The sequence below is a fragment of the Poromitra crassiceps genome (genome assembly GCF_964638095.1).
Source record: "Poromitra crassiceps genome assembly, chromosome: 1".
NCBI lineage: Eukaryota > Metazoa > Chordata > Actinopteri > Beryciformes > Melamphaidae > Poromitra > Poromitra crassiceps.
Window position 1 is genome coordinate 350,799 of NC_139623.1, and position 27,508 is coordinate 378,306.

General features: G+C 43.9%; 1 protein-coding gene across 1 annotated transcript in view; it reads right to left on the reverse strand.

Annotated features, from left to right (window-relative positions):
• The window catches only part of tcerg1b (transcription elongation regulator 1b (CA150)), an 80,646-nt gene that overhangs the window by 45,395 nt on the left and 7,743 nt on the right, over window positions 1-27,508 (reverse strand). Inside the window, exons 2-7 of the mRNA XM_083646602.1 lie at window positions 21,721-21,946; window positions 17,829-17,981; window positions 12,935-13,190; window positions 12,558-12,818; window positions 8,439-8,498; window positions 2,555-2,755 (exon numbers count right to left, since the gene is read on the reverse strand). Of these exons, the coding sequence (XP_083502728.1) occupies window positions 2,555-2,755; window positions 8,439-8,498; window positions 12,558-12,818; window positions 12,935-13,190; window positions 17,829-17,981; window positions 21,721-21,946 (1,157 nt within the window). The remainder of the gene's footprint in view (window positions 1-2,554; window positions 2,756-8,438; window positions 8,499-12,557; window positions 12,819-12,934; window positions 13,191-17,828; window positions 17,982-21,720; window positions 21,947-27,508) is intronic.

Below are 27,508 nucleotides of genomic sequence, written 5' to 3' on the forward strand. Positions count from 1 at the left end.
ACTCGCAGGCAACGGAATCAACAAGTTTTTTTTTGACCGCCAGGTGGGCGTTCCCGGCAGCACGTAACGCCCCTTGAAAGCTATGAATAGTATGCCCCCTACTGACACCGCTTTGACCCTACCCGTGAGATATGACCGTACTAACATCAGGGCCTCTTTGCTAAATCCCATTGCCTTTAATTCATACAGCAGTATCCGGTGGTTTACAGTGTCGGATGCTTTTTGCAAATCAAGCATTGCCATTCCACAGTATTTCCCATTGTCAATTTCCTTTTTAACTCATTGAGTGCCAATGACGACTTTAGTCGTCAATTCGGATAGTAACGTTGAGTGCCAATGACGACTAAAGTCGTCAATTGCGTTTTTTGACGGTGGGACGTGGATCAAAGCCAGATCCATCTCCTGTAAAATATTGGGGCATGTTGAATGTGTATAACCTATTTTACCGACCCATTAGGTGGCGACAGTGCTCTCCAGATTAGAGAAAGGCCAGGAAAAAAGAGAGAAGAAGTCATGAGGAAACGGAAATCGCATCGATATGCATGAAGCATAACGTTGGCTGTGCCTGTGAACAGCAGTCAATCTGCTGCCACAATTGAGCCCCTCCGTCTCCGCTGCGATAGCCCCTCCATATGATTTAGTTGCCGACACCAGCGTCTTTCTGAAAAGTTACATTATTCTCAGCTGGGAGCCGGCGACAGGCTGTGAAAAAGCGGGGGGGATGCAGCGCACTTTTCAGTGCAGACAGAGCAAACGCAGAGCAAGCAGCAGAGCCCCAGAGACACTCCCACGGAGGAGGAGGAGGGGGGTGGGGCACGCAGGGCAGTATACAACCATTGACAGTAAACACAGACCCAGACAGCAGCAGGCTCGATAGACAGAGAGACAGGCAAACACGCTAGAATATCTGATGCCCACCAGCAGTAAATCAAGACCAGCAAGAAGGTGTAGGGTCTGCGCACGCAGGGGCCAGCGCTGCTGGTTGCAGCTAAAAAATATTATTTGGCCAAACGAAATTCCTTTGTTTTCACTATTTTATTGAAGGAAATTATTTTTGAGGTGTCATTACATCAGAAAATATTAGCTTCAGAGTCAATGATGTGCTTGAAATGCTGAAATGATGTGCTTTCACAAAAGGCTGAATATCTCAGATTCTAAATTGAAACGTGTGTTTTTGCTGAAATCAACCTATCTTCTCCGGCTGATAACTAAAGAATGGAAAATGATATCAATAAACTTTTTTTTGCAGATGATAGAAGAGAGTCTCATCGTTCTTTGTGCGTTCTTTGGCACTGGGAGCGTCCGTTCTCCAAAAGTGGCTGGCACTCAATGAGTTAATTAAGTCGGTCAAATAGACCAGGCACGTCTCAGTTGAATAGGATTGCCGGAAGCCCGACTGAAAATCATATAAAATATTATACTGATTTACCTCTAATTGCTTCGATCTACCTTGCTGCCCTTTTTGTAAAGAGCAGTTACCTTGGCCTTTTTAGTCTCCTTTGGGATTTTAGATTGGGAGATTGACAAAATTAGAGATGGCAGCGAGGGCTGTTCAGTTACACCCAGAGACATTCAACTTTTCAAACCCAGCTGAATGGCTGCGTGGGATAGGAAGATTTGACAGATTTCGGATCGTTTCACGACTCAATGAAAAACAAGAGGAAGATAAGGTGAACTAATTCTTACAGTATATATAAATGGGATGGGAGATGCAGCTGACAATGTTTTAAAGTGTAAGCATGACTGAGGCAGATAAGAAGAAATATGAGGCTGTTAAAGCAGCACTACATAGGAAAACATGAGAGAGCCCATTTCAATTAAGTAGCGCAGGACCCTGCTTTTTCTTTCTTTCTTTTTTAAATAGCGGGCAGGAGCGGGTGGTCAGTGACACTGCAGGAGCGAGTGGTCATAACGTGGCTGCGGGTGGTCAGTGACACTGCAGGAGCGGGTGGTCATAACGTGGCTGCGGGTGGTCAGTGACACTGCAGGAGCGGGCGGTCATAACGTGGCTGCGGGTGGTCAGTGACACTGCAGGAGCGGGTGGTCATAACGTGGCTGCGGGTGGTCAGTGACACTGCGGGAGCGGGTGGTCGTAACGTGGCTGCGGGTGGTCAGTGACACTGCGGGAGCGGGTGGTCAGTGACACTGCAGGAGCGGGTGGTCAGTGACACTGCAGGAGCGGGTGGTCATAACGTGGCTGTGGGTGGTCAGTGACACTGCAGGAGCGGGTGGTCATAACGTGGCTGCGGGTGGTCAGTGACACTGCAGGAGCGGGTGGTCAGTGACACTGCAGGAGCGGGTGGTCAGTGACACTGCAGGAGCGGGCGGTCATAACGTGGCTGCGGGTGGTCAGTGACACTGCGGGAGCGGGTGGTCATAACGTGGCTGCGGGTGGTCAGTGACACTGCGGGAGCGGGCGGTAATGGGCAGAAATCAGGAGCGGGATAAAAAAAAAACCTGCGTGCACCGCTCTAGCCCACACAACAACTTTGCATATCTAATGGTCCCCCATACATACATGTCTCCATGTCTCCAAAGCGTCAACAGTGCCTACCTTTCTCCAGCAGGGCCTGTGGCCTCTCCCAGGTGGACTCCAGTGTTCGGTTGTTGTAGTAATATGTTTTCCCGTCTGCTGTTTTGTACTCCGACCACTCCGGGAGCTGCAATGATCCAGCTAAGGAGACAGGAGCTGCTGTGAGAGCCAGCTGTGGGTGCATCATGGGAACCAGAGGCGGGGCCATACCAGGAAGCATACCTGCCATTGGTCAGAGAGGGACAGAGACAGACAAGGATTGGTTGAGAGATACGTTTTTCTGTCTGAGACACTAGCAGTGGAATACTCTCTAGAGACGGCATCCATCCATACATCAATTTGTGAAGTGACATAGCTTACGGCATATTTCACTTGAAATCAAACGTGTGCCAGGACAACCAGAAATACACCAGAGGGAGAATAAGCCTGGTTTATTGCAGCTTTAACGCAGCTACGAGGAACCTTAATTTTGTGTTGATTGTAGCGGCACCTGTGGACTAAAGCGGTACTGTTCGCCGGGAGTGACATCAAGGCTCCTTTTATTTACTGCATAAGGTTAATGTTATCGCTTCTTCTGCTGGCCAGAACAAAAGTTACAACCAGTTTCACACGGACGTAACGTAATGGACGCTATGCCTGGTCCCTGCACAGGCATTTAGAAAAAACGATAGAAATCGCTGATCTCGTCGCTGAGGGTCTCATCTGCTGATGTAGGTAAGATGTTAAATGTTAAATGTTAAATGTATTCATGTATGTCCTGTCTTTTGCAGAGCTTCACAGTAAACTGTACTGAAACTAAATACCACCAACCTAGTTGTGTGGCAATAAAAGTATCTTGTATCTTGTATCTTGTATGTGAGACATCAGTATTACATTTAGGCCATGTTTAGATGACAACGGTCTCTGTATAAAACGGCAAACTGTCGTTGCGTTCTCGCCTTTGATTTTGAGTGTTTGTGATAAGGATAACGCGTGCAGACTGAAGCAGCGTGTGAGCCAGAATAACACGGAAACTTCTGGTTAAAACCTTCACAATAATGGCGATTAAATAAACTAATAGCCTTATTGATGCATGTTGCAACCTTTTTGTGTGTGTGATCCGAAAAACACATAGAACACAGACAATTAAAAGTCAATTTTAACACGTAGTGAGTCGACAGTTCTGATTTTTATTTACCCAGTTATAGATGACTGCTTTTATTTTGAAGGTAAAAACGCCTAGCTTCCTCTACTCAGTCTATTTCTAACGGGTTTGATTTATCTTTGTAGGATTAAACTTCAAATGAATTTCCCACGCGATAGAGTGACACAGAAGTCACGAATGGTAATAAACCGCTCCAGATTGGAAGTCGAAAAATAGGGAGTGCTTAACATGAGCAAAAAAATAATAATAATAATAATAATAATAATGCTTCCATACTGCTCACCCGGCGTAATTCAAGTCTCCACAAGCCCTGAGATGCCAAGTTGGCTTGAAAATACATCATTTACACCCTGTTTTTAGATTAAATATAGCCATGTGCAGCTGGAACCTCACTTTCACTTAGATGGTGATGTAGATGGTGTATGATGTCTTTTCAAATCAACTTGCCATCTCAGGGCTTGGGTTATTTTCCCCTCCTGTTGTATTTTTTCAGTTTTTGCTCATGTTAACAGGGGTAGGCTAGGTGTACCATTATGCTAAGCTAAGTAGCCCTCGTTATTTTTCCTAATACACGTACAGAGAAGATAAGGGACTCCATCTTCTTGACTTAAAGTCCTTACACGTCGGGTGCATTTTTTTCGTGCGATTAATTCACACGTCAATAATATTTTCCGAACCTATATCAGTCAATGCAACCGTGCATATCAACAGCGGAGTTTCGCTGAGCGTTTTGCAGAGTTTTTTCGGACCAAGGTTGATTTTTCAGAAATTTGCTTCCGATGTGTGCACATCTGTTGCTGTGATTGACAGGTGGGTCAAAATTCGCATTTGCAATTTCGTGACGTATATTCGCATCGCTCTTGGTGTGTAACTGCCTTTACTGTCGGGAAGATGTCAAATAGGCAAATCTCCCAAAATGTTGCCGTGTTCCTTCAAGTGTTTTAGGGGACGTAATCATTTTGTGGAAGAAATAACCAACATACACAAACAGCCACATACAGAAGTCATCATCACACATACACAACTAGGGGTGGGACAAAATATCGATACCCACGTTATCGCGATATTTCCACCCGCGATACGTTATCGATACACTGGCGCCAAGTATCGATATGTTTATTAATTTTTTTTTTTTTTTTTTTTTTTTTTTAATAAACAGGCTAAAATATTATGCTGTGTGTGGTAGTTGAAACATAGTTTCAAGTTGACTTTATTTATGTTTGTAGTTGAAACAAAAACATAACTACTGTAGGCTACATGAATGGAAATGTTTGATCATTAATATCTACTTTTAGAAATTATATAGGTAGGTAGGTAGGTTATATAGGTTTTCTTGTTTTAATAGTAATAATAAAAAGACTTAATGTGTAACTTTTCCTCCGTGGTATCGAAAATGGTATGAGTGAGTGAGTGAACTCAGAGAGTTCATGTCAATTCTGCTAATAAATGCATAATACATGATTTTTTGCCTTCAGAGGTATTTTTTTCACTTGTTACACAGGTATCGTGATGTATCGTCTTCCAATATATCGCAGTATCGCAGTATCGCAGTATCGTGATATATCGTTATCGAGGGCCAAGTATCGTGACGATATCGTATCGTGAGCTACTCAGCGATTCCCACCCCTATACACAACCATGCCACAACACAGAAAAACCACATGACATGTAGCCCTGAATGTTACACTACTGACTCACTGCTAGAAATAGCAACTCGCCCTCGAGGGGGTGACTTATCAAAGAAGACAGCTTCTTTCTCAACTTATAGATGGTTTTCATTGAATTGTGTTTGGTTTACAGCTAAGAGGTGTCCATGAAATCACTGTAGACCTACTACATCCTAGGTAGGTACAGTCCTCACGGGGCTTATTGCTTCATTTGAAACCTATCTTATTTCCTGTCAACTATTGTATTAGCAAACACTGCAACAGGAAGTAAGCTAGGTGCAATTTAGAATGTTTTTTGTGTCAAGTCAAAACCGTCCATGTAGTCAAACCACCATACAAGTCAAAATGACTGATAGTGACGATCAATGACTCGGGCCAATCCGACATTTTACATGTCGTTTAAGTGGCTTCTCCCAAACATGGCAAATTGAGCAAAACCAATGACTGTCTTATACCCTAACGGTTACCAACAGTTCTTGAAGTCAACACGCAACCAAAGTGCATGCATCGCTTAGTAACAGCTTAATACTAAGTTAATAAGTTTGCTTTACAATGCAATCACAGCACTAGAACATGTGTTTTTCTTATCTCTGCATTTCTCTAAAAAGGGACATGTTTTTGTAATTATTTCAGCATTTACCAGAACACCTCAAGTGTCTTCTGTCAAATGTATCGAGAGAAATATAGAGATTACCTTTTTGTTGTGTACGCCTTGCTAGCCTGTCTGTCTGTGTAAACATGATAGTATACTAGGGATGTCAACGGTTAACCGTTAATCGATTAACCGTCGCTAACGTCGTTGTTCGGTTATTGCTGTCGGTCTATCAGTTAATATTAATTTTTTTTTTTTTTTTTTTTGTCTATTTACTCAATGAGCTCATGCCCAAACAAGGCGTGTCTATTTAGATGCTGAAATGTTAATGCTTTTTGTGTTACAAATTCTAACACAAAAAGAATTTGTGTTGAAATGTTGATGCTTTTTGTTAATGCTTGTTAATGCTTTTTGTGTTAGAAATTCTAACACAAAAAGCATTAACATTTCAGCATCTAAATAGACACGCCTTGTTTGGGCATGAGTTCATTGAGTAAATAGACAAAAAAAAAAAAAAATTTTTTTTTTTTTTTATATTAAAGAATTATGAATTAACCGATAGGTTAATCGATTATTAGCGTCGGTTAATCGAAAGTGAAATTAACCGAAAATTGACATCCCTATAGTATACCCAACAGAGGTCTGTACTCTAAAACTGAGTGGTTATGACAAACTAAGCTACTGTAAACAACTATCCAAGCTGTGCATTCTGTTTTGAGTCTGTTGGAGTGGAGAGAGATTACACCACTGTGCAGCCAATGGATCATGTTCACAGCATTCACTAGACATTAGGGGTGTCACGGTACATGTATTCGTCCCGTGAATTTACGGTACGACCCTCACGGTACCTCGTTTCACGGTACATGAAACGACACGACGAATACGTCAAATCCAGAAGCACCTAAACGCTGTTTGAACGGCATTGAATTGAATTGAATTAAACGCCACAGAAGAAGACACACCAAAACAAAGAAATCTGCGTTCACAGAATGGGACGTTTTGTGGCGATAAGCTGTTTTGCAAATTCTGTCAACATCAAGCCAACGAGGTAAGCTTGCCAATGTAACGTTACGTAGCCGCGACAAAGTCCTTTATAGTTGCGCGTTGCGGCTAAACGTTACATAACACTGACAAGGCTGTTAACTTGTAAACAAGCAACATACATCGCGTGGGATGAGTGATGCGGTCAAGCAGACATCTGCGGATGCAGACAGGCAAGCTGCGGTGAGGAAGAGGCGATGACTCCTTGTCATCTTCCAATAATCCATTAGATGACCGAACGTAATCATATTATGCTAAACAAAACTCACATCCAATAACGTTAAGGCGCTGACAGGGTTCTTTCCCGTACTTACTGGGAAAGTGAAACCCACCCCGTTGTCTGTCAGACAGTGGGGGTATCTTTCAACAGGGGTAAAGAAGTTTTTCTTCTTCTGCCGTTTTATTCTTCTTCTGAACATGTAGGTATTTTGACGTTGACTAAAGAAACACTGCCGCCTAGTGGCCGCTTTTAGATAGGATTCCAAATTAGTGCTTACATCAAACGCAAATGCTACATAAAACAAATACAACAGGGGGAGGGGTTGGTGGGAGTATTAGGCTACTCCACACATGCGCTCTGTTTACAAACTTGTGTACAATAAAGATTTAAAGTGGGGGGAAATGCCTTTGCCCTGTCAAACAGCTGGAATACAGACATCTGAGAGGGAGGCGCACCCCACACTTTGAAAATCACTGCTCTAGAGTAAAACCTTTGTGTGGATTGCCTAGATCTTATTAAATAGTGGACATTTATTCATTCCCACATATTAGACACTATTTCTGATGGTAAAAATAGCGTAAAAAGCAGAATTCAGACATATTCAAAGGGAAAAAAACAGAATTTGGGATTTGTTGCTTTTTTTCCCCATTTTCGTACTGTGCCGTATTCGTACCGAACCGTGACCCCAAAACCGAGGTACGTACCGAACCGTGACTTTTGTGTACCGTGACACCTAGAGCTGTGCATCTTCACTGATCTCACGATTCGATACGATTCGATTATACAAGTCAACGATTCGATTCGATTCGATTATACGATGCATCTCGATGCATCTCCGATGCATCTCGATGCATCACGATGCATCTTAAATCGATGCATCACTTTTTCCGCAATACATGATTTATTTTTTCTCACTTTCTTTTTTCTCACTGTGTGGCTACTTTTAAAATAAAAGTGCATTTGGAATTGCATTGTATTATGATCCATAATTAAAATAAACAACTGCATGTACTTACATTCTATTTTATTTGATTATAAAAAAAAAAAAAAAAAAAAAAAAACGATTTTTGATATTTGTTAATCGATTCAGAATCGTCCTATTAAGCATCGCGATGCATCTCTGAATCGATTATTTTCGACAGCTCTAGTGACACCCCTACTAGACATCATATGACTCATGTAGACACCATTCACTCTACCATGCCATCTAGCTGTGGAGAGGTGAGCGGGTGGGTGTTTACCGTTGGCGCTGGGGCCTGCCTTCACATAGGGGGCGCCGACTATCTGCATCATTGCTACACCTGCAAGAACAACGGACAAGGAAGCATCTGGTTGAACACAGCAAGACACTGGATATCGGCTGCTACATTTTGTGTGTGTGTGTGTGTGTGTGTGTGTGTGTGTGTGTGTGTGTGTGTGTGTGTGTGTGTGTGTGTGTGTGTGTGTGTGTGTGTGTGTGTGTGTGTGTGTGTGTGTGTGTGTGTGTGTGTGTGTGTGTGTGTGTGTGTGTGTGTGTGTGTGTGTGTGTGTGTGTGTGTGTGTGTGTGTGTGTGTGTGTGTGTGTGTGTGTGTGTGTGTGCGTCCGGCACCATAGAGTGCCAAAGTCACACCCAGTTCCAGGGTAGGCACCAACCAAGGGATTTCATCCGCCATTCATTTCACCATCAACATTTCCTGTAATGCTTATACAATAGTTTTACTTGGTCAAACCAGAGACCTTTAATATAGATAGAGACACCCCAACTTGCAGTCACTTCCTGTATCTGTGCCACGGAGGTTTCACCACTGCCACGCCCCCTCAGGAGACGGGTCAGCCAATGAAGTTTCATACCAATGACAGACAGCCAATCACAAGCCGAGAACCACGCCCCTTTAGGAGACCGGAAGAGTTCAATTTCTTACAATTGGCGGAGCCTGGAGTGGGGTGTCTCTAATATTAAAGGTCTCTCGGGTCAAACCATGTGCTTCAGCTATATTTAGAATCAGGAAAGATCATAGAACATTTCAGTCGGACCAAAACGAAAAAATTAAATGGATGAAAAAAATACCTTTTTATATTTGGTGAAATGGAAACCAAAAGAGAAAGGAGTACGACGTTTACACGCTACAGCAGGGCTATTCAACTAAATTGTTCAGGGGGCCACATTAGACGCTTTCACACCGGCCTTGAAAGCCGCAAAATGCACGGAAAATAGGATTTGCGCCTCCGATGTGAAAGCGGGTTGGTGGGTAATTGTTGTACGCCTTTCGTTCCGCCAGTGGACCTAGTCACAGCGCCGGGTTACCCGGCAACCCGCCTCCACTTTAAAGCATAGGAGCGGCAAGCCGGAACGGTGCGAATGGTCAGCTCATTCATAAAGAAATTACAGGGGAAATAACCTCATGCAGCAAGAAAGGCAAGTAAACAAAGTAGCCTAAACAATCATGACTGCAGGGGCGCCAGGAGGAATGCTCCGTGCCTGTAAGTAGGTTAGGCTTTATGCTCAAACAATGTTGACATTAGTAGGTCAAATTAACGGATATAAAAATACGCTTCAGAGGACTATAGCTGTCTGAGGATATTCCCTCTGGAAACCAGCTCCAGAACTGCAATCTGTCTAGCTAGCCAGTTGTGCATTCCCTTACAAAAACGTTATAGTAGTCATGTGCATTTATAGCCTATACTATTCCCCCGACGAACGTTATGCAGGCTGCAGCTGTTTGATATGCGGGTGTTGTCTAATTAGGCTACTTCATGGGAATAATTTGCTTTACAAAAAACTGGAACCAAAAGATAAGAATTTGCCTTGGGCTACATGATGGTGCATCTGTGATCCATAAAGTCGATCAGATGAATATTGAAAGCTTTACCATGCTGCATGTGGACAACACTTTCGTGTTTTATCACTAATCACTTTGATCCTTAATGACCGCAGCTGCATGTCGTTGGCTGGCTCGTTGGCTGGCGTACATCGGCGATGTTTAGTTGTTGAATGAATTTGTTCATCATACAGTAGCCTAGGCTACACTAACCTATGAAAATATTCATTTGGGCAAGGAGGAGCTGGGTGGAAATGCCTCCGGTCGCCTTTCAATCCGGGAGCGGTGGCTGTCACCTGAAAGCACACCCCAGGACAGGAATGTGGCGGTGCTGCTTGGCTGTGTGTGAAAGCAATTTCTGTTCCGAGGCTGCCGGCTTTGCGGGCCTTCTGAACTGCAATTTTGCGCGATCTGTGTGTGAAAGCGGCTATTGTCAGAAACCTAAGGGGCCGGACCGTTCCCTGAGCTATTAATCCCATTATATGTACACTTGACACAACGCGCCACCACAATTTCCAAAACTTGTATTTCACTACATTGCAAAAGTAGCTTAATTTTAATTTAAAAGTGCTTAATTTCTGTGCAACAAAAGCTGTGTTAAAGCCCCAAAAGTAAACAGATTTGAAACAAATCTAAGTATTCTACAACACATGCCAGCCATTTGAAATATAATGTGGTCAATTCTGACCTCTCTTAGCTACACTATAGCATTGTAAACATTTATAGTGCATCAGGAAATGAAAACAACTGTAAACATTCTTTCTTGTTTAGAACCTAGCACAGTATTAAATACTGAGTATCTCATGAAAAACTATTAATATTGCATCTTTTGTGTTTAGCTACGTCTCACAGCATTGTAACATTGTAGTGCGGCAAGAAAGGAAAACTACTGTAAACATTTTAACCATATTTCTTGTTTAGAACCTAGCTAGCAACATCACACATCTCCTGAAAAACCATTTATAATGCATCTTTCTTGATTAGCTACATCACATTGCCATCTCCTGAAAAACATTAATATTGCACCTTTCTTGTGGCTACATCACAGCATCTCCTGAAAAACATTTATAGTGGATCTGACTTGTTTAGTTCACTTTAGATTCACATCACATCTGAAAAACAACCAGTCGAGTGTAATAAGTAAATGAGGTTTAATTGTAAAAAAAATATATATATAGAACGACCGCACCGTGGACTTATGCCTCCGCCATTAGTTCATTCTTGAGTTCAAATCGCCATTTGAGGCAAATTGGAAGAAATTCCATCAAGGCGCTCCTGAGATGTTACAGAGCTTGGAAATTGGGTGTGTGAGGTCACAGTGACCTTGAACTTTGACCTTTGATAACCAAAATGTAATCAGTTCATCCTTGCGTCAAAGTCGATGTTTGAGCCAAATCAGAAGAAGTTCCATCAAGCCGTTCTTGAGATATTGCGTTAATGAACTTGGGAATGGCGTTCATGAGGTCACAGTGACCCTTGAACTTTGACCACCAAAATGTAATCAGTTCATCCTTGAGGCCAAGTTAATGGTTGAGGCAAATTTGATGAAATTCCGTGAAGGCATTCCTGAGATATTGCGTTAACAAGCTTGGAAATGGCGTTCGAGAGGTAACAGTGACCTTGGCCTTTGACCTTTGACCACCAAAATCGAATTAGTTCATCTTTGAGTCCAAGTCGATGTTTGGGGCAAATTTGATGAAATCCCGTCAAGGCGTTCTTGAGATATCGCGTTAACAAGCTTGAAAATGGCGTTCGAGAGGTCACAGTGACCTTGACCTTTGACCACCAAAATCTAATCAGACCATCCTTGAGTCTAAGTCGATGTTTGAGGCAAATTTGATGAAATTCCGTAAAGGCGTTCCTCAGATATCGCGTTAACGAACATCGGACGGACGTACGGACAACCCGGATCCATAAGGACTGGCTATCGCCGGCGGAAGCATAAAAAAATAGAACTCATCCGCGGGCCAGTCTGACTTCGGGCCGCCAGTTGAATAACCCACCAGTAACCCCAGTAAGATGCCAGGCAGGTTATCCTGTTTTCTCATCATTTTTGTATGAGCTTTACCAGGTTATTCTATCAGAGTTAAAACTTTTACATGTGTCAACCCAAAACTAAAACTCTCCGTGCACGTAAACGTAGCTACTGACAGCACATTTTGGCTGTCATTAGTGGAAGTCCTAGTGTATTCTAAACCTGGTTCAGGTTGGTTCGTAGAAAAGTGAAAGTAGCTAGTGAATCTTGGGCTGAACACTGTAGCCATGGCTTCTTGTTCCTATACTGACTTGTCCGAGTCGACGTCATCAAAGTGTTTATTGACCAAATTTAAGGTGTAATTATGACGTAATATGTGTTTATATTGTTTCTATTACGCTCTGATTATAGCAATATGTTGAATTCAACAGCTATTTTACCAATGAAATTAGCTAGCCGTGTGTATGTTTCTTTAACCCAGAGTTAAAAACAGTTCGATCGCAATGATGTTGGAAGTGGGAAATCTCTAGTTGAAACTTCTAAGTTGTGACTTGTCTTGAAGGCACCGTTAGTGTGTGGGTGTTACCTGGGAGTGGGATGTGCATGCCAGGCAGGGGTACTCTGAAGGGTGGCACCATGACAGGGGGGAAGGCAGGCATGGCTGCGTTGGGCTGGGGCACGCTGTGAGGCAAGGCGGCTGACAGCAGGGGCATGGCCTGGGCCATGGTCTGCACGGCTGTGACAGGTGATGGCAGTGTGGAGACTGTCACCACAGCAACTGGACACGGAGACACCACAACACTGGACGTCACCGTAGCAACAGGGGCTAGGTCTGCTACAATAGAGGCTATTGGAGACATGGCGGCAAAAAAGAGGGCATATTAAGTAAATATTGTGTGTGTGTGTGTGTGTGTGTGTGTGTGTTTGTGTGTGCAAATGCTGGATATAAACGTGTACACTAACCTGCAATGGACACAGAGGGTGTGGGAGTAGTGGTGGAGTCTGGACTGGAGGTGTGTGTGCGTGTTGGGGTAGGGGAGGGGGTCTGGATAGGGGTGGTGCTGGATGTAGTGTTGACAGTGCTGGAGCTGGCAGCCACAGTGGGCCCGGCGCTCGTTCCAGCTACGAGCAGAGGGTTGAGCTCAGACTGCTGGATCATCTTCACACCATCTGGTTTACTCCATGAAGACTCTCTGGTCCTGGCGTTATAGTAATACGCCTGGGGAAAGGACAGGGGGGTTGGAGAGAGAGAGACTTGTAAAGGGACAGTTATAACCTCAAAGATTTTCATGTAAATATATGTCTCTTAAGTCACTATCTATCACAGACTGAGACACACAATGTATTCAGTAGTAACGCAATAGACTCGCTCTTCACGTTACTGTCGGTTCCCAACAACTCTTGTGTGACGTAGGACAAAAAGCCACTTTTTTCCGGTCTCTGCTAGCATTGCGGGTGGTTACTATGGCCGAACAAACTGACTAATGTCACATTATGCAACACCGTTTGTTTGCTCATCACCATAGGTGTCGGCAAAAAGAACGAAACAGAAATCTTCTAGATTATCATTTTAAGCACTGGAATAGACTATTAACACATGCTATAAAGGTATATGTGAAAATGTCAACATGAGTGCACATTAGGGGTTTGACCACTGACCTAAAAAATATGGACAGAGCTATCCCATTCATTTTGGTCTCCCATTTGGAGTTGATTTGTTGGCCGTCGCCATCTTGATTTTCATCAGCAGAGTGGGAGGGAATGGGTTGAGTCCTTGTGCAGCTCACGTGAGATGGGGGTTACCCAGAGCCGCGGCTCCGCCTGCTATTGGTCCGTGATCAGCAAGCTGCGCGATCACTGGACAAACGATCTGTCAATCACCCCCTTTTCTATCACCTATTTTACTCCAAACGGGCGAGTTATATAAAAAATGACCCCGTACAGTTGTTATGAAAAGGTGAAATTAGCTATATAGACCAAAATTGTGTTTTGCCCGTGACTGGAAAGATGTTTAATCCTGTTACAAAGTTGGGCATTTTAACATGGGGTGAATGCCTACTGCCCCCGACGCCTAGTGGCCATTCAAGGAACTACAGCTTTTCAATTCACTTCCGCATCATCAGAGGGAAACCGGGGGATTGGCTACTGGGTTTGACAGAATAGTCAACTATCAAAACCACTACTCGACACTGACTGTGCATCGTTGTGTAGACTAATCGTTCATCTGTGGTTTTAGCATGGTGCAGTAATAAAGCTTTTGAGATGGCCTTCTAATGTCCGAAGGTGGACATAACTTTGGTTGCTGTTGAACATAGATTTGTTTGAACAATCATTTTCTACGGTATGCCCATGTTAAAAAAACATAATTTAAGGTATTAAGAGAAGGAAAGACTCCCGCTATCGCTGCAAGGAAGCAAAGAAATGCAGCACTCATGTATGCCCTATTGCAGGGCTATTCAACTAAATTGTTCAGGGGGCCACATTGTCAGAAACCTAAGGGGCCGGACCGTTCCCTGAGCTATTAATCCCATTATATGTACACTTGACACAACGCGCCACCACAATTTCCAAAACTTGTATTTCACTACATTGCAAAAGTAGCTTAATTTTCATTTAAAAGTGCTTAATTTCTGTGCAACAAAAGCTGTGTTAAAGCCCCAAAAGTAAACAGATTTGAAACAAATCTAAGTATTCTACAAAACATGCCAGCCATTTTAAATATAATTTGGTCAATTCTGACCTCTCTTAGCTACACTATAGCATTGTAAACATTTATAGTGCATCAGGAAATGAAAACAACTGTAAACATTCTTTCTTGTTTAGCACAGTATTAAATACTGAGTATCTCATGAAAAACTATTAATATTGCATCTTTTGTGTTTAGCTACGTCTCACAGCATTGTAACATTGTAGTACAGCAAGAAAGGAAAACTACTGTAAACATTTTAACCCTATTTCTTTTTTAGAACCTAGCTAGTAACATCACACATCTCCTGAAACACCATTTATAATGCATCTTTCTTGATTAGCTACATCACAGCGCCATCTCCTGAAAAACATTAATATTGCACCTTTCTTGTGGCTACATCACAGCATCTCCTGAAAAACATTCATAGTGGACCTGCCTTGTTTAGCTCACTTTAGCTAGATCACATCTGAAAAACAACCAGTCGGGTGTAATAAGTACATGAGGTTTAAAAAAAAAAAAAAAAAAAAAAAAATCTTAATTTTTATATTTATTTTAATTTTTTTAGAACTCATCCGGCCGCCAGTTGAATAGCCCTGCCCTAGTGCAATGGTTCCTAAACTGGGGTACACGTACCCCTAAGGGTACGTGGAGGTACTACAGGGAGTACATGGAAGGGGAAAATGAAAAAAATTCAGAATGATGAAAATAAATGAAACATTCAAATGAATTTGCCCGGGAGGCACTAATTACAACTCACTCATTTCTTATCTTGTAATGTTATATTCTTCAAAAGGTGGGTTATGTGTATGAGAGTGCAAGTATGTGATGGAGTGATATGGCAAGTATGTGTGTAAGCATAATATTCCTACATATTTGGTAATCTCAAAATTCCACTCTATTTCCAGACTTAATTTCATGACTGAATTTGAAGATGTTGATTGGTATTGAGTATTGACTGCAGGGCCTAAAATTCACTTTGCAAACTGGGAGGGATTCCCATCTTATGTTCTTCAGATAGGGGGGATTTATAGATTTTGGGGGGGATTTATAGACTTTGGGGGGAATTGTTTCAGCTGATACTATAACCGACAAATATCTGCTTCTCTTATCCGATAAGCGAAAATAATTTCACATTCTTGGATTTAAAAAAGGAAGTTCTTAACCTGTAGTTTATGCACACCTGAGTCTAAAATTACTAAATTACTATGGCTTTTGTCATTGTGTTTTATCTGCAGACTAAGCAGATAAAGCTATTAAAGCCTTTATGTTTTGTATTGAGTGATACACTTTAATAAAACACTCATATTATATCAGAAGTGTTGTTTGTTTTGTGTTCACAATAGTGATGTCAGTTAGATTCGGTTAGGTCAGAGCTATGGAATATTAAATCATCCATCTTTGCTCACTAAATCTGCCTTTCTTACAGTCATGTTACTGGCAACTAAACCTGTTCGAATTTTGCATTGGGGAGAGTTCTATTGTCAATGGTTCTGAACCACTGTTCTACACAATAAACCTCATCACAATATGTGACAGCTCCTGGCGTTTCAACCCACAAGTAGGCCAAGGTCATTTTTCTTTTTTTACAGATTCTGAAACTGCAGACTGTAAGCTTTCAAATGATGTGTCACACATTGTAATCTGAAAAAAAAAAATTAACACATTCACTGCCAGCCGTTTTTCAATACTGTAGTTAGCTTCTGCCAGAGGGGTTTTTTGAGGATTCTGGCTCATCTTTCAAGAGCCGAGGATTCGTTTCTGTTAGGATTTTGTGAACACACAATATCTCAAAAGAACTAATAGAATGTGTGCTTTCTCTGTCTAAAAGAGTTACGGTAGTTTGTAGAGTTAGTAGTTATGTAAGCATTAGCAGTTAAATACAGCATGGTTTCAGCGTCTGAAAATTTATTCTGAGATGAACGGCTTTTTGTGAAATTCGATAGAACAGTCACTTTAACCATTCATTTTTGGCATCAGTAAGACGTCAGACATCTAAACAATAATTTTGAACAGTAATTTCCTCCATAACAGCAGGAAACACCCCTCTCCTTCAAACTCCTCCCTCCGTGTGTGTTCTTCTTGGCTGCAGCGGGCGTGTCACAAGCTCGTTTCTGTTGCTGCTGTAACCTCGCGTCACCAGGCTCACTGCTTTGCTGCTGCTGTGCCTGTCTGCTGGCGGCCGCTGGGCAAGTCTGGGTGGGCTCGCTCGTTTCTTGGGGTTCTGAGAGCTTTGATGAAGCTTTTGCGATTCTGGTCTTATTTATGCTGCGTGTTTCTAAGTGTGTTCCACCCGTAATCTATTATGCAAATTTGCAAAACCCCACCGCCAGCTCCCAAGCGCGAAAGCGTTTTCGCCAATCCATTTTCATGAGAATGGCTTCCTCACACTGCTTTTTGCTTGCCTTCCTCTAGAATGGAGAGCACTGTCGCCACTTAGTGGGTCGGTGGAATGGGTTGTACACGTTCGGTGGCTCCAATATTTTTATAGGAGACGTGGGGGGCATTGATCCACGTAGCACCGTCAAAAAAATTTTTTTTTTTTTTTTGACGTCTCAACTCGTCATTGGCAGTGAACGTGTTAATATTGGAGTTGGATAAACTGAAGAAAATGCATTTTAACAATGGGTCGTGTTATTCAAAATTTTGACACCAAGATTTTCAATTTTACTGCAAATGTATATCGGTTCCAAAATATCGGTTATCGGTCTGCTTGACTCGCGATAATCGGTATCGACCAAGAAAAAACCATATCGGTCGATCCCTACTCTGTACGCAAATACAAGAGTGAGCCTTTGTTCTGCTTGTTTCCAGGTACTAAAACAACTTGAGTTTTATTTAACAAGATTCACGTATTTAATGACCCCAAAACCTCTTCATTTTATATGGAATGGATAGTTCAAATAAGCTATGGTGTACTAATGTAAAAACACATTTTTTCAATAAATAGATTTTAGATCCCCCTAGTGGAAAACTGAAACGGCCGACTTGCGGTCCCAAGCGCCAGGAAGTGTCACATATGTGAAATACAATGAGCCTGCATCTACACATAATGTGCAGTCATAAGCCCCGTCCTGACGGCCTTAGTATTACCAGGGGAGGTCAATTGTTTGATTTTACCCATGCACATCTGCCCCTTCAGTCAATATGTACATGGGACTGCTACCTCACCTTTCCCTCTGGAGTTTTGTTCTCGACCCAGATCTCCTCTGTGGGGTTGACGGCAGGCGTTCCAGATGCAGGAACTGGGGGCATCCCGGGAGGAAACAGCATCCCTGGAGGGGGGGGCAGATTCCCAATGGGAGGCGGGAGGAACGGGGGTCTCTGCAGCAACAGCAAGAGACAAGCATTGAGTTTTACAAATGACAGAAGTCTGTGATATCCAGGGTTACTCACATCACACCGTGATTCTGCTTTCTCTGTAGTTCAAAGAGGTCAAAGTTACTGGTGTCATGCTAGCAAGGACTATAGCGTCTGCTCCTCTGTTTGCCCCCAGGCTCTGCCTGCGCTACTGATCAATATAAATTCAAAAGCACACTCTTGGCTTATTAAGCTGTGGATCACATCTCTACTAGAGGAGAGATTAGCCAGCTTCTCTGAGACATTTACATTTGACACATTCAGCTGATGCTCTTAACCAAAGTAACTCAGAATGAGAAGAGATAATAATGATCTTCAACCGCTTATCCGGGGTCAGGTCACGGAGGTAGCAGTTCCAGCAGTGGACCTGTTGCGACTGCTGTCGTATTTTGGGTGTATGTTAGTTTGATTTTCATTAATTTCTTGTGTTTCCCTCCCCTGATTGTCCGAGTCACGTTCTCACTCCGAGCACGTAGCATATTGACGCTTTGTCCCTTGTGCGTCGCTTGTTACTAACACGGTACCCTTGAGCGACCCATGAAGCGACTTGGGCTTTCCGACTAAACTCCAATGTAAACCCATGGAAGTCATCTTTGACGCTCATGGCAACTGCTCCCCCGATAGGGTCTGGGGGAGGTTAGGTTTAGGCGTGGGGGGTGGGAGAGGTTAGGTTTAGGGTTAGGGTCTGGGGGAGGTTAGGTTTAGGCGTGGGGGTGGGAGAGGTTAGGTTTAGGGTTAGGGTCTGGGGGAGGTTAGGTTTAGGCATGGGGGTGGGAGAGGTTAGGGTCTGGGGGAGGTTAGGTTTAGGCATGGGGGCTGGGAGAGGTTAGCTCCAGCCGGGCCACCCAAGTCGTTTCATGGGTCGCTCAAGGGTACCGTGTTAGTAACAAGCAATGCACAAGGGACGTGACAAAGCGTCAATATGCTACGCGCTCGGAGTGAGAATGGGTTGCCCATTCTCCTCAGATCCCAACCAGCCACACTGGATCTTCGTTCTTTTCTTTGTTAGATTATGATTTGCTGGAGCTGTAGGAGTAGGCTGCCATTTATGTTTAACCCCCTTTTTCTCCTGTTTTAGTAGTTAGGGAGGTAAGCTGATGTCTTTTGGTTTTCTTCTTATTTTGTTCGGTAAGATTTAATCCTTTAGTTAGTACCTTTTTGGCTTTGGCCTACTCTGAAGCTAAACTCCAGTTTTAGTTTACTTTGATCTGTGTTATTGAAACCCCTTGTTTGTTTCTTAAAGGGGCCATATTATGCATTTCTTAATTTTGTATCATATATATGTTGTTACAATCTTGGATGGTCATATTAAACATGGGCTAAGCTTCAAATAAATAGGTGAAGGTGTTTTAATGTTACCCCCATGAACCCCCCCCCCCCCCCCCCCCCATGAAGTCTCGTAGACGAGAGGACATGGATTTGTGCCAATTTGTGCGAGAGCAATAGTTCTAGTGACGTCAGGTAGGACTTGTTACCATGGTCATGACAAGCCTAGCCCGGGCCGGCAGTGCGCGCGCCATAGCCTTCACCCGTCCCCCCTGCCCCCTTGCTCCAAAGAAACAACAGTCCATCCCACGTCGAGAGCTGTGTGCCGCCTTGACAGGAGCGCAAGTAGCCAAGGTACTCAAGACGGAGTTGACACTCCCCATCCAGCGGACTGTATTATGGACCGACTCAACCAGCGTCCTCACCTGGCTGCAGTCAGAATCATGCCGCTACAAAGTGTTTGTAGGCACTAGAGTGACGGAAATCCAGGAGCTCACGGCGGACAACGACTGGCGCTACGTGGACACCGCCCAGAACCCAGCAGACGACATTACGTGGGGAAAGCCCCTTTCCGCACACTCACCACCAGTAGCCGTTGGGGTGGCCGACCCCCCTTCCTCCTTCTCAGCCCAGATCACTGGCCAGAGCCACCCCAGCTCCACACAACCTCGGATCATAGCGAAGAGTTGAGGAAGCCAACCTACTGTGGCCTCACTTCGGTTCCCCCCATGCCGGCTGAGTTTACGACCTTCGGTGCCCTCATCGAGGATACCGTGCAGGCGCTGCACGGGGCGGCCGGCGAGGCGCTAACAGCTGAGGACTATAGGAAGGCCGAGACTTCCCTCCTTCAACGAGTGCAGCACGACTGCTTCCCGGCCGACCTCACACAGTTGAAATCCAACAGGCCAGTACTGAGAGGTAGCCGCCTCCTCACTCTGTCTCTGCAATCTGTAAGCTATCTATCTGCTAGCTACTCTGTATGTTGCTTCTGCCTGACATTTCTGCCTGATATCTCAAATAAACTGCCTGAAGACATCTCTGTGGTTCTAACCGATCACCCCTCGCGAGCTCTCACCTAAGATCCAGCAAACTTCACACAAACTTCCTAACACTGAGGATATGCTGGCGTGCGCTTCCTTTTGGCTGCAGCCCACACGTCTCACACACGTGCATTGTGCATGTAATTGACCAAACAAAAAATGGGGGAGCCGACCGGCGCACAGAATCAGCCATGTGGACTGACCAGCGCAGGTCACCGGTTGAGGCCGACCAGCTGAAAATCAGCCATTTCCGGTCATGTGCCGATCAATCGGTGCATCCCTAATTTATGTGACTGCCTGGACAGATTTTGTGCCAAGAACATAGAGAAATGGTAGTGTTTAGGGCTGGCACGGATCAGAAAACCCACGTTCCGAACCGCGGGGGCTGAGCCGTACGGGTCACGGATTAGCCGTGATCCGTGCCAGCCCTAGTACCGTTAAGATGAAGTTAGCACAGAAATGTGTTTGAACAGATGCTCATACCTCAGTAAGCGCCTTTTGTCTTTTTAATACCAACTTTGGTCAAAATATAAGATGGTGACAGTTGCTGACACAGCTAGAGAACTCAGCCCTACAGTACTATGGATACAAACTGACACAGTACTATGGATACAAACTGACACAGTACTGTGGATACAAACTGACACAGTACTATGGATACAAACTGACACAGTACTGTGGATACAAACTGACACAGTACTATGGATACAAACTGACACAGTACTATGGATACAAACTGACACAGTACTATGGATACAAACTGACACAGTACTGTGGATACAAACTGACACAGTACTATGGATACAAACTGACACAGTACTATGGATACAAACTGACACAGTACTATGGATACAAACTGACACAGTACTGTGGATACAAACTGACACAGTACTGTGGATACAAACTGACACAGTACTATGGATACAAACTGACACAGTACTGTGGATACAAACTGACACAGTACTATGGATACAAACTGACACAGTACTATGGATACAAACTGACACAGTACTATGGATACAAACTGACACAGTACTGTGGATACAAACTGACACAGTACTGTGGATACAAACTGACACAGTACTATGGATACAAACTGACACAGTACTATGGATACAAACTGACACAGTACTATGGATACAAACTGACACAGTACTATGGATACAAACTGGCACAGTACTATGGATACAAACTGACACAGTACTATGGATACAAACTGACACAGTACTATGGATACAAACTGACACAGTACTATGGATACAAACTGACACAGTACTATGGATACAAACTGACACAGTACTATGGATACAAACTGACACAGTACTGTGGATACAAACTGACACAGTACTATGGATACAAACATTCCTTTCATGCAGGCACGATTGGAGAACAGTCACCTGTAGGTGGGGAGGTCCGATGGGGGGCGGCATGCCTCCTGGCGGAGGGATAGGCGGCATGTTGGGGTCAAACGGTGGCCGTCCAAACGGGGGTCGCGGTGGGGGTCCCCGCATCATCCCGAAAGGAGGGGGCGGAGGCCTGAGGAGAGGGGGTGGCCCACGGAGCACCGGGGTCTGCACAGGCGCAGGGCCGCGAAACCGCACCGTCTGCTGCTGCTGCGCCATTCTAACAGACCAAAACAATATCATGATGACATGGCTGCTGTTTGATGACAAATCACTATGTATAAATTAGGGATGGGCGCGAGTACTCGGGTACTCGAGTACTCGTTCATAACGTCAGTACTCGAGTAACGTTTCCGCTGTTCGGGTACTCGCCCCACTCCCCACCCCTTAAGAAATGCTCTAAATCTACGCATGCATCGTTATGTGGATCTGGCAGAATGTACTGAACGGGCGTCAAGTCAGCCAGAATGTACAAGTACGTCATCTGCTTTGTTGATTTCAAAATAAAAGGCTTATTGTAACGTAAGTTGTAACCTTATTTATTTTGAGTAATGCGTTACAGCCATAGTTTCACGCTATATAACATCACGAACATCACTGCTGCTTCGTTCGTTGAAATACCCTTTTCTCCTCCAACGTGCATAAATAAGTTATTTACTTTTGTTTAAGTAACATTATTTTGAAAGTTTTAACCGGAAAGTTTTCCAGCTCATCCCGAAAATGGTGGCTGAAGATATGCTCCCGAAGGAGACAGATGCACGCTTCTTCATAGCGCACGCCCGATAAAACTCATTCAAAACTTTGCAGTAGTTTACTGACTACACTGTCGTTTCCCATAACGTTAGTCACAAGAAATGTGGAGAAAGAATCGCTTTTTGGGAGACAATCGTTTCATGGTGATCACTATTTAGCTGCAGCTGTAACGTTAATCACACTGGTCAGTGGTCAGTTTTCACTTTTTGGCAGAACACCGGACCTTGTAATCCGTGGATTTACGTTAGTGTAACAGTGATCATAAAGTAAAATGGATGATACTGGACAATGGACATGTATTGGAATTGAGCCTTCGCTTACAATATTGTCCGCTCCGAAGCGCTAATGCCATCCATCCAACCATCGGAGATGCTGTCTGAGGTAGGCTTTAGATGTTAGCTTAGCGTCACCTCACCTAATATCAGTCAGTCAGTCCCTCTCCTCACATGCTCCAGGTAACGCTTTCTCCATGCAAAAATGCAAACGTTATGTGTGAACAGCCCCACACACAGCAGATTACCCCTGCTCCGTCATTACCATAGTAATCACACAGACCCCCCCCCCCCCCGCACAAGTACTCATTGTACCGGGGCGGCTTTAGCTCAGGAGGTAGAGCGGGTCGGCCAATGACGCAAGGGTTGGCGGTTCGATCCCCGCTCCCTCCCAGCTGCTGTCGCTGTGTCCTTGAGCAAGACACTTAACCCTCCTTGCTCCCGATGGTGTGTAGGCACCCTGCGTGGCAGCCTGCCGCCATCGGTGTATGAATGGGTGAATGTAGACTAGGGCTGCACGATATATCGTTTACACATCGACATTGCGATGTGCGCATGCGTGATAGTCACATCGCAGGACGTGCGATGTCAAAAGCAAATTAACTTGTCATGTTGCTTGATAAACTCTCACTTTAGGGGTAGCCTACTGAGTGAAATGCAGGCTCTCTCAAAGGAGAGAGACGCCCCGCTACTGTACTCACTCATTTAGTGCTTAGCTTCAACACAACAAACATGCACAGAGACCTAAATTGAATTATCTTTTGCTTATGTTGCGTTGCTGACAGTAGCCCGTCTGTAAACGATGTGGTTGTGGAGGCGGACTTGTCCACAGTTTGCAGCGCACTCGCATACAGCAGGCTGGCTGCTGTAACTCAACATGTCCGTGGAGTGGAGATATTTACTCTTGAAACACCAAAAAGCAAGACCGCAACTTATGACACGAAGGCTGATTACTGAGAAGTTGTCCGTGTTATCACTGTGGCTGTCTCTCCCCTTCAAGTCTCTGATGTTGCATCACATGATAGCAGTAACGTTACGGTAGAGTTAATCATACATAGCGACTTATTTACACAAAACATGTCAGTGAAAATAAAAAGAGAAGAGACATATCTGGGCAATTAAATGTATATTTATTACTTTTCACGAATGAATTGTTTGTCACCGGTCGGCTGCATGTGAATCCTCGTCTCTCTGTACTGCCAGCCTTGCGCTCAAAAACCGGAACTCCGCAGATGCGGAGTGTACCACTTGGTCGTTTCTGGAGGGGGTTTCCGGGGGGTCAGACCAAGTGTGTAAAGTGGCAGGGGTGTTTCATTGTTGATTTATTGAAACGTTAGAAGAACGAAAGAAGTTGAAAGCAGTGATTATAATCAATGAAATCTAATGTTTTTCTGCAAATAGCATCATTGGGAGGTAGATTCTGGCACTCAATATTAGGGGTGGGCAATATATCAATTGTATATCAATATTGTGATATGAGACTATATGGTCTTAGATGTTGGATATGGTAATATGGTGATACAGCATACATGTTGTCTTTCCCTGGTTTTAAAGGCTGCATTACACTAAGTGAAGTGTAGGCTAGTGACATTTTAAAGTAGAATGTCATAACTTACTCACTTTTTCATGTATGTAGCCTAAGTCATGGAAATCCATTGGTCAAAATGTGTATGCACCCTGATAGATGACGCTCTGAGGCCTACAGTATAGGCGACAGCCCAGTGGTTGAGAAACATTAAAATACCTAATTTCCCCTCCAAAATCAGATGGACTCCTCTACAAAATCATCCCAATCATTCTAGAAGTATTCTTTTCTTTAAAATAGAGCTATTCTGGTAATCTGGTGAAAATCGGTATTTTTTCATATCGCAATATATATCGCAGGGGCAGGGAATATCGCAATGTCAGTTTTTTCCAATATCGTGCAGCCCTAATGTAGACTATCTACTGATTGTAAAGCGCTTTGGATAAAAGCGCTATATAAATGCAGGCCATTTACCATTTACCATTTAAGTACTCGAGTACTCGTTCATAATAGAAGGAGGGGTACTCGAGTATTTAATAGGGCTGTTCGATTTTGCCTAAAAATTAAATTGACAATTTTTTCTCTCAAAACTCGATTTTCGATTTCTTTATACTATTATACTTCTCTAAACATTTGTTGCCTTGCAGAGCTCTTTTTTTCATAAGTGACAAATTACGCTTTTACTCTGAAGGCAGAACAACCCAACTTCCGAACTTGCTATGCATAACTTCCTGGCTGTTGCTTGCTAACTGCAGTCACTTGACACTGGTGGATTTGCGCTTTTGGAGGTGAGTCCTAACGTTACTCGGTGGCCTCACGTGTTGTTATGTGAACTAAATGCAACATTTCAGCGTCCAGTGATAATGTCTTTGTTCGTGCGCACGCGTGCGTGTGTTGTGGTAATCGTTATCTTGCACAGCCTGCCCCGCAGTGCAACACGCTGCTCAGTGCTCACACACTGTGCTTTTTGGAGGGGTTGAAATAAGTTCATTGCTGCCGTCTTTAGTAGCCAGTAGGGATGGGCATTTTAAGCAATTTAAATACTCGAGTACTCTCCTTCTATTATGAACGAGTGCTCGGGCACTTGCGCAGGGGGGGGGGTGGGGTCTGTGTGTGATTACTATGGTAATGACTAAGCAGGGGTAATCTGCTGTGTGGGGGGCTGTTCACACATTACGTTTGCATTTTTGCATGGAGAAAGCGCTACCTGGAGCATTTTTTGTCAGGAGAGGAACTGACTGATATTGGGTGACGCTAAGCTAACATCTAAAGCCTACCTCAGACAGTATCTCTGATGGTTGGATGGATGGCATTAGCGCTTTGGAGCAGACACGTTGTGAAACAAGCGAAGGCATTTCCATGTCCATTGTCCAGCAATGTCAGGTTACTGTCCAGTATCATCCATTTTACTTTATGATCACTGTTACATTAACGTAAATCCACGGATTACAAGGTCCGGTGTTCTGCCAAAAAGTGAAAACTGACCAGTGTGATTAACGTTACAGCTGCAGCTAAATAGTGATCACCATGAAGCGATTGTCTCCCAAAAAGTGATTATTTCTCCACATTTCTTGTGACTAACGTTATGGGAAACGACAGTGTAGTCAGTAAACTAGTCCAACGTTTTGAATGAGTTTTATCGGGCGTGCGCTATGAAGAAGCGTGCTTCTCATTCCGCAGAATATCTCCAGCCACCATTTTCGGGATGAGCTGGAAAACTTCCGGTTAAAACTTTCAAAATAATGTTACTTGAACAAAAGTAAATAGCTTATTGATGCACGTTGGAGGAGAAAAGGTATTTCAACGAATGAAGCAGCAAACCTTGTATCAAAATACTTGTGATGTTATATGGCGTGAAACTGTGGCTGTAACGCATTACTCAAAATAAATAAGGTTACAATAAGCATTTTATTTTGAAAGCAACAAAGCGGATGATGTACTTGTACATTCTGGCTGGCTTGACGCCCGGCCATGCAGTTGCTGCTGGTTGCTGCCAGATCCACATGACGATGCGTGCGTAGATCTTCTATACCATTTTTAAAGGGGTGGGGAGTGGGGCGAGTACCCGAACAGCAGAAACGTTACTCGAATACTGACGTTATGAACGAGTGCTCGAGTACCCGAGTACTCGCGCCCATCCCTAGTAGCCAGCAGTAGTCACAGCCTCCAGAGAGACTTTACAGCGGGGAGAAAAGACGAGTAGTGTCATGTGGGGCGGCTCTCTGTAGCAGCACACGTACATGACAGAGAGCCGCCCCACCGTAACGTAATTACCCTAGTTAAAAAAAATCAATTTTACGATTTTCATTTTTTTAACATCGTCCTAACTAATTAATTCGATTACGATTCAAAATCGATTTATCGAACAGCCCTAGTATTTAAATTGCTTAAAATGCCCATCCCTACTTCTAGCAGCCATATTGGCAGGTGGTCAAAAAAGTTAATTTCAAGCCCTGCAGGGAGAGCAAGTGGTGACATAGGTTGAGGCCACGTCTCGTCATAGACGCTGGGTTAGCTGGCTCAGCCTGGCTGGGGACAGGGTCAGGGTGGGGTAAAAACCCTGTTCTATCCATTCAGCAAAGTTAGAATTTAGCTGATAGCCCAGCCCAGGCAGACACGATCTGGGATTTAACCACTGCAGTAAACGCACATCTGAGCAGACGTCTTGTGTTCTGCTCTAGAACCCCCAAACATGTAGTTTAGAGCCGCAGCACCGTCTTTTGGCGAGTCAGCCCATGAGATATATGAGCGGTTTTATACCACTCGCGCGCCAGACGTTTAACATTTTGTGGGCGTTCCCAGATATGCGGACTGTCTCTATTGGAGTGAGTGAGAAAAGGATCAAATATTGGTGTTTAAGATTGAATAATGACATCACAACTGTTAATTTAAAATGAGTTATTCCTCTAAACCTGACTTCAAATGCCCAACATTTCTCCGTGCCGGCGCCGTTTGGCCCCCAACCCTCAGCAAAATCTGGCCCTCTGGTAGCGAGGACATTTTTTGTGGTCCTGTCTATCATCAAAGTTCCTGGGTTACGGCATGACAATATTTGTTCAGCCCCCAGCAACAATCTGGGTTTCTCATGTGGCCCCCCATGAAAAATAATTGCCCACCCCTGATCTAGCCTCTTAAATTGGTTCTCAAAGTGAACCAGATACATGCATTTTAGTTTAAAATGTACACATTTTTCTTACAGGGGGCATGGCCCCCAGAACCCCCCAAGAGGGTC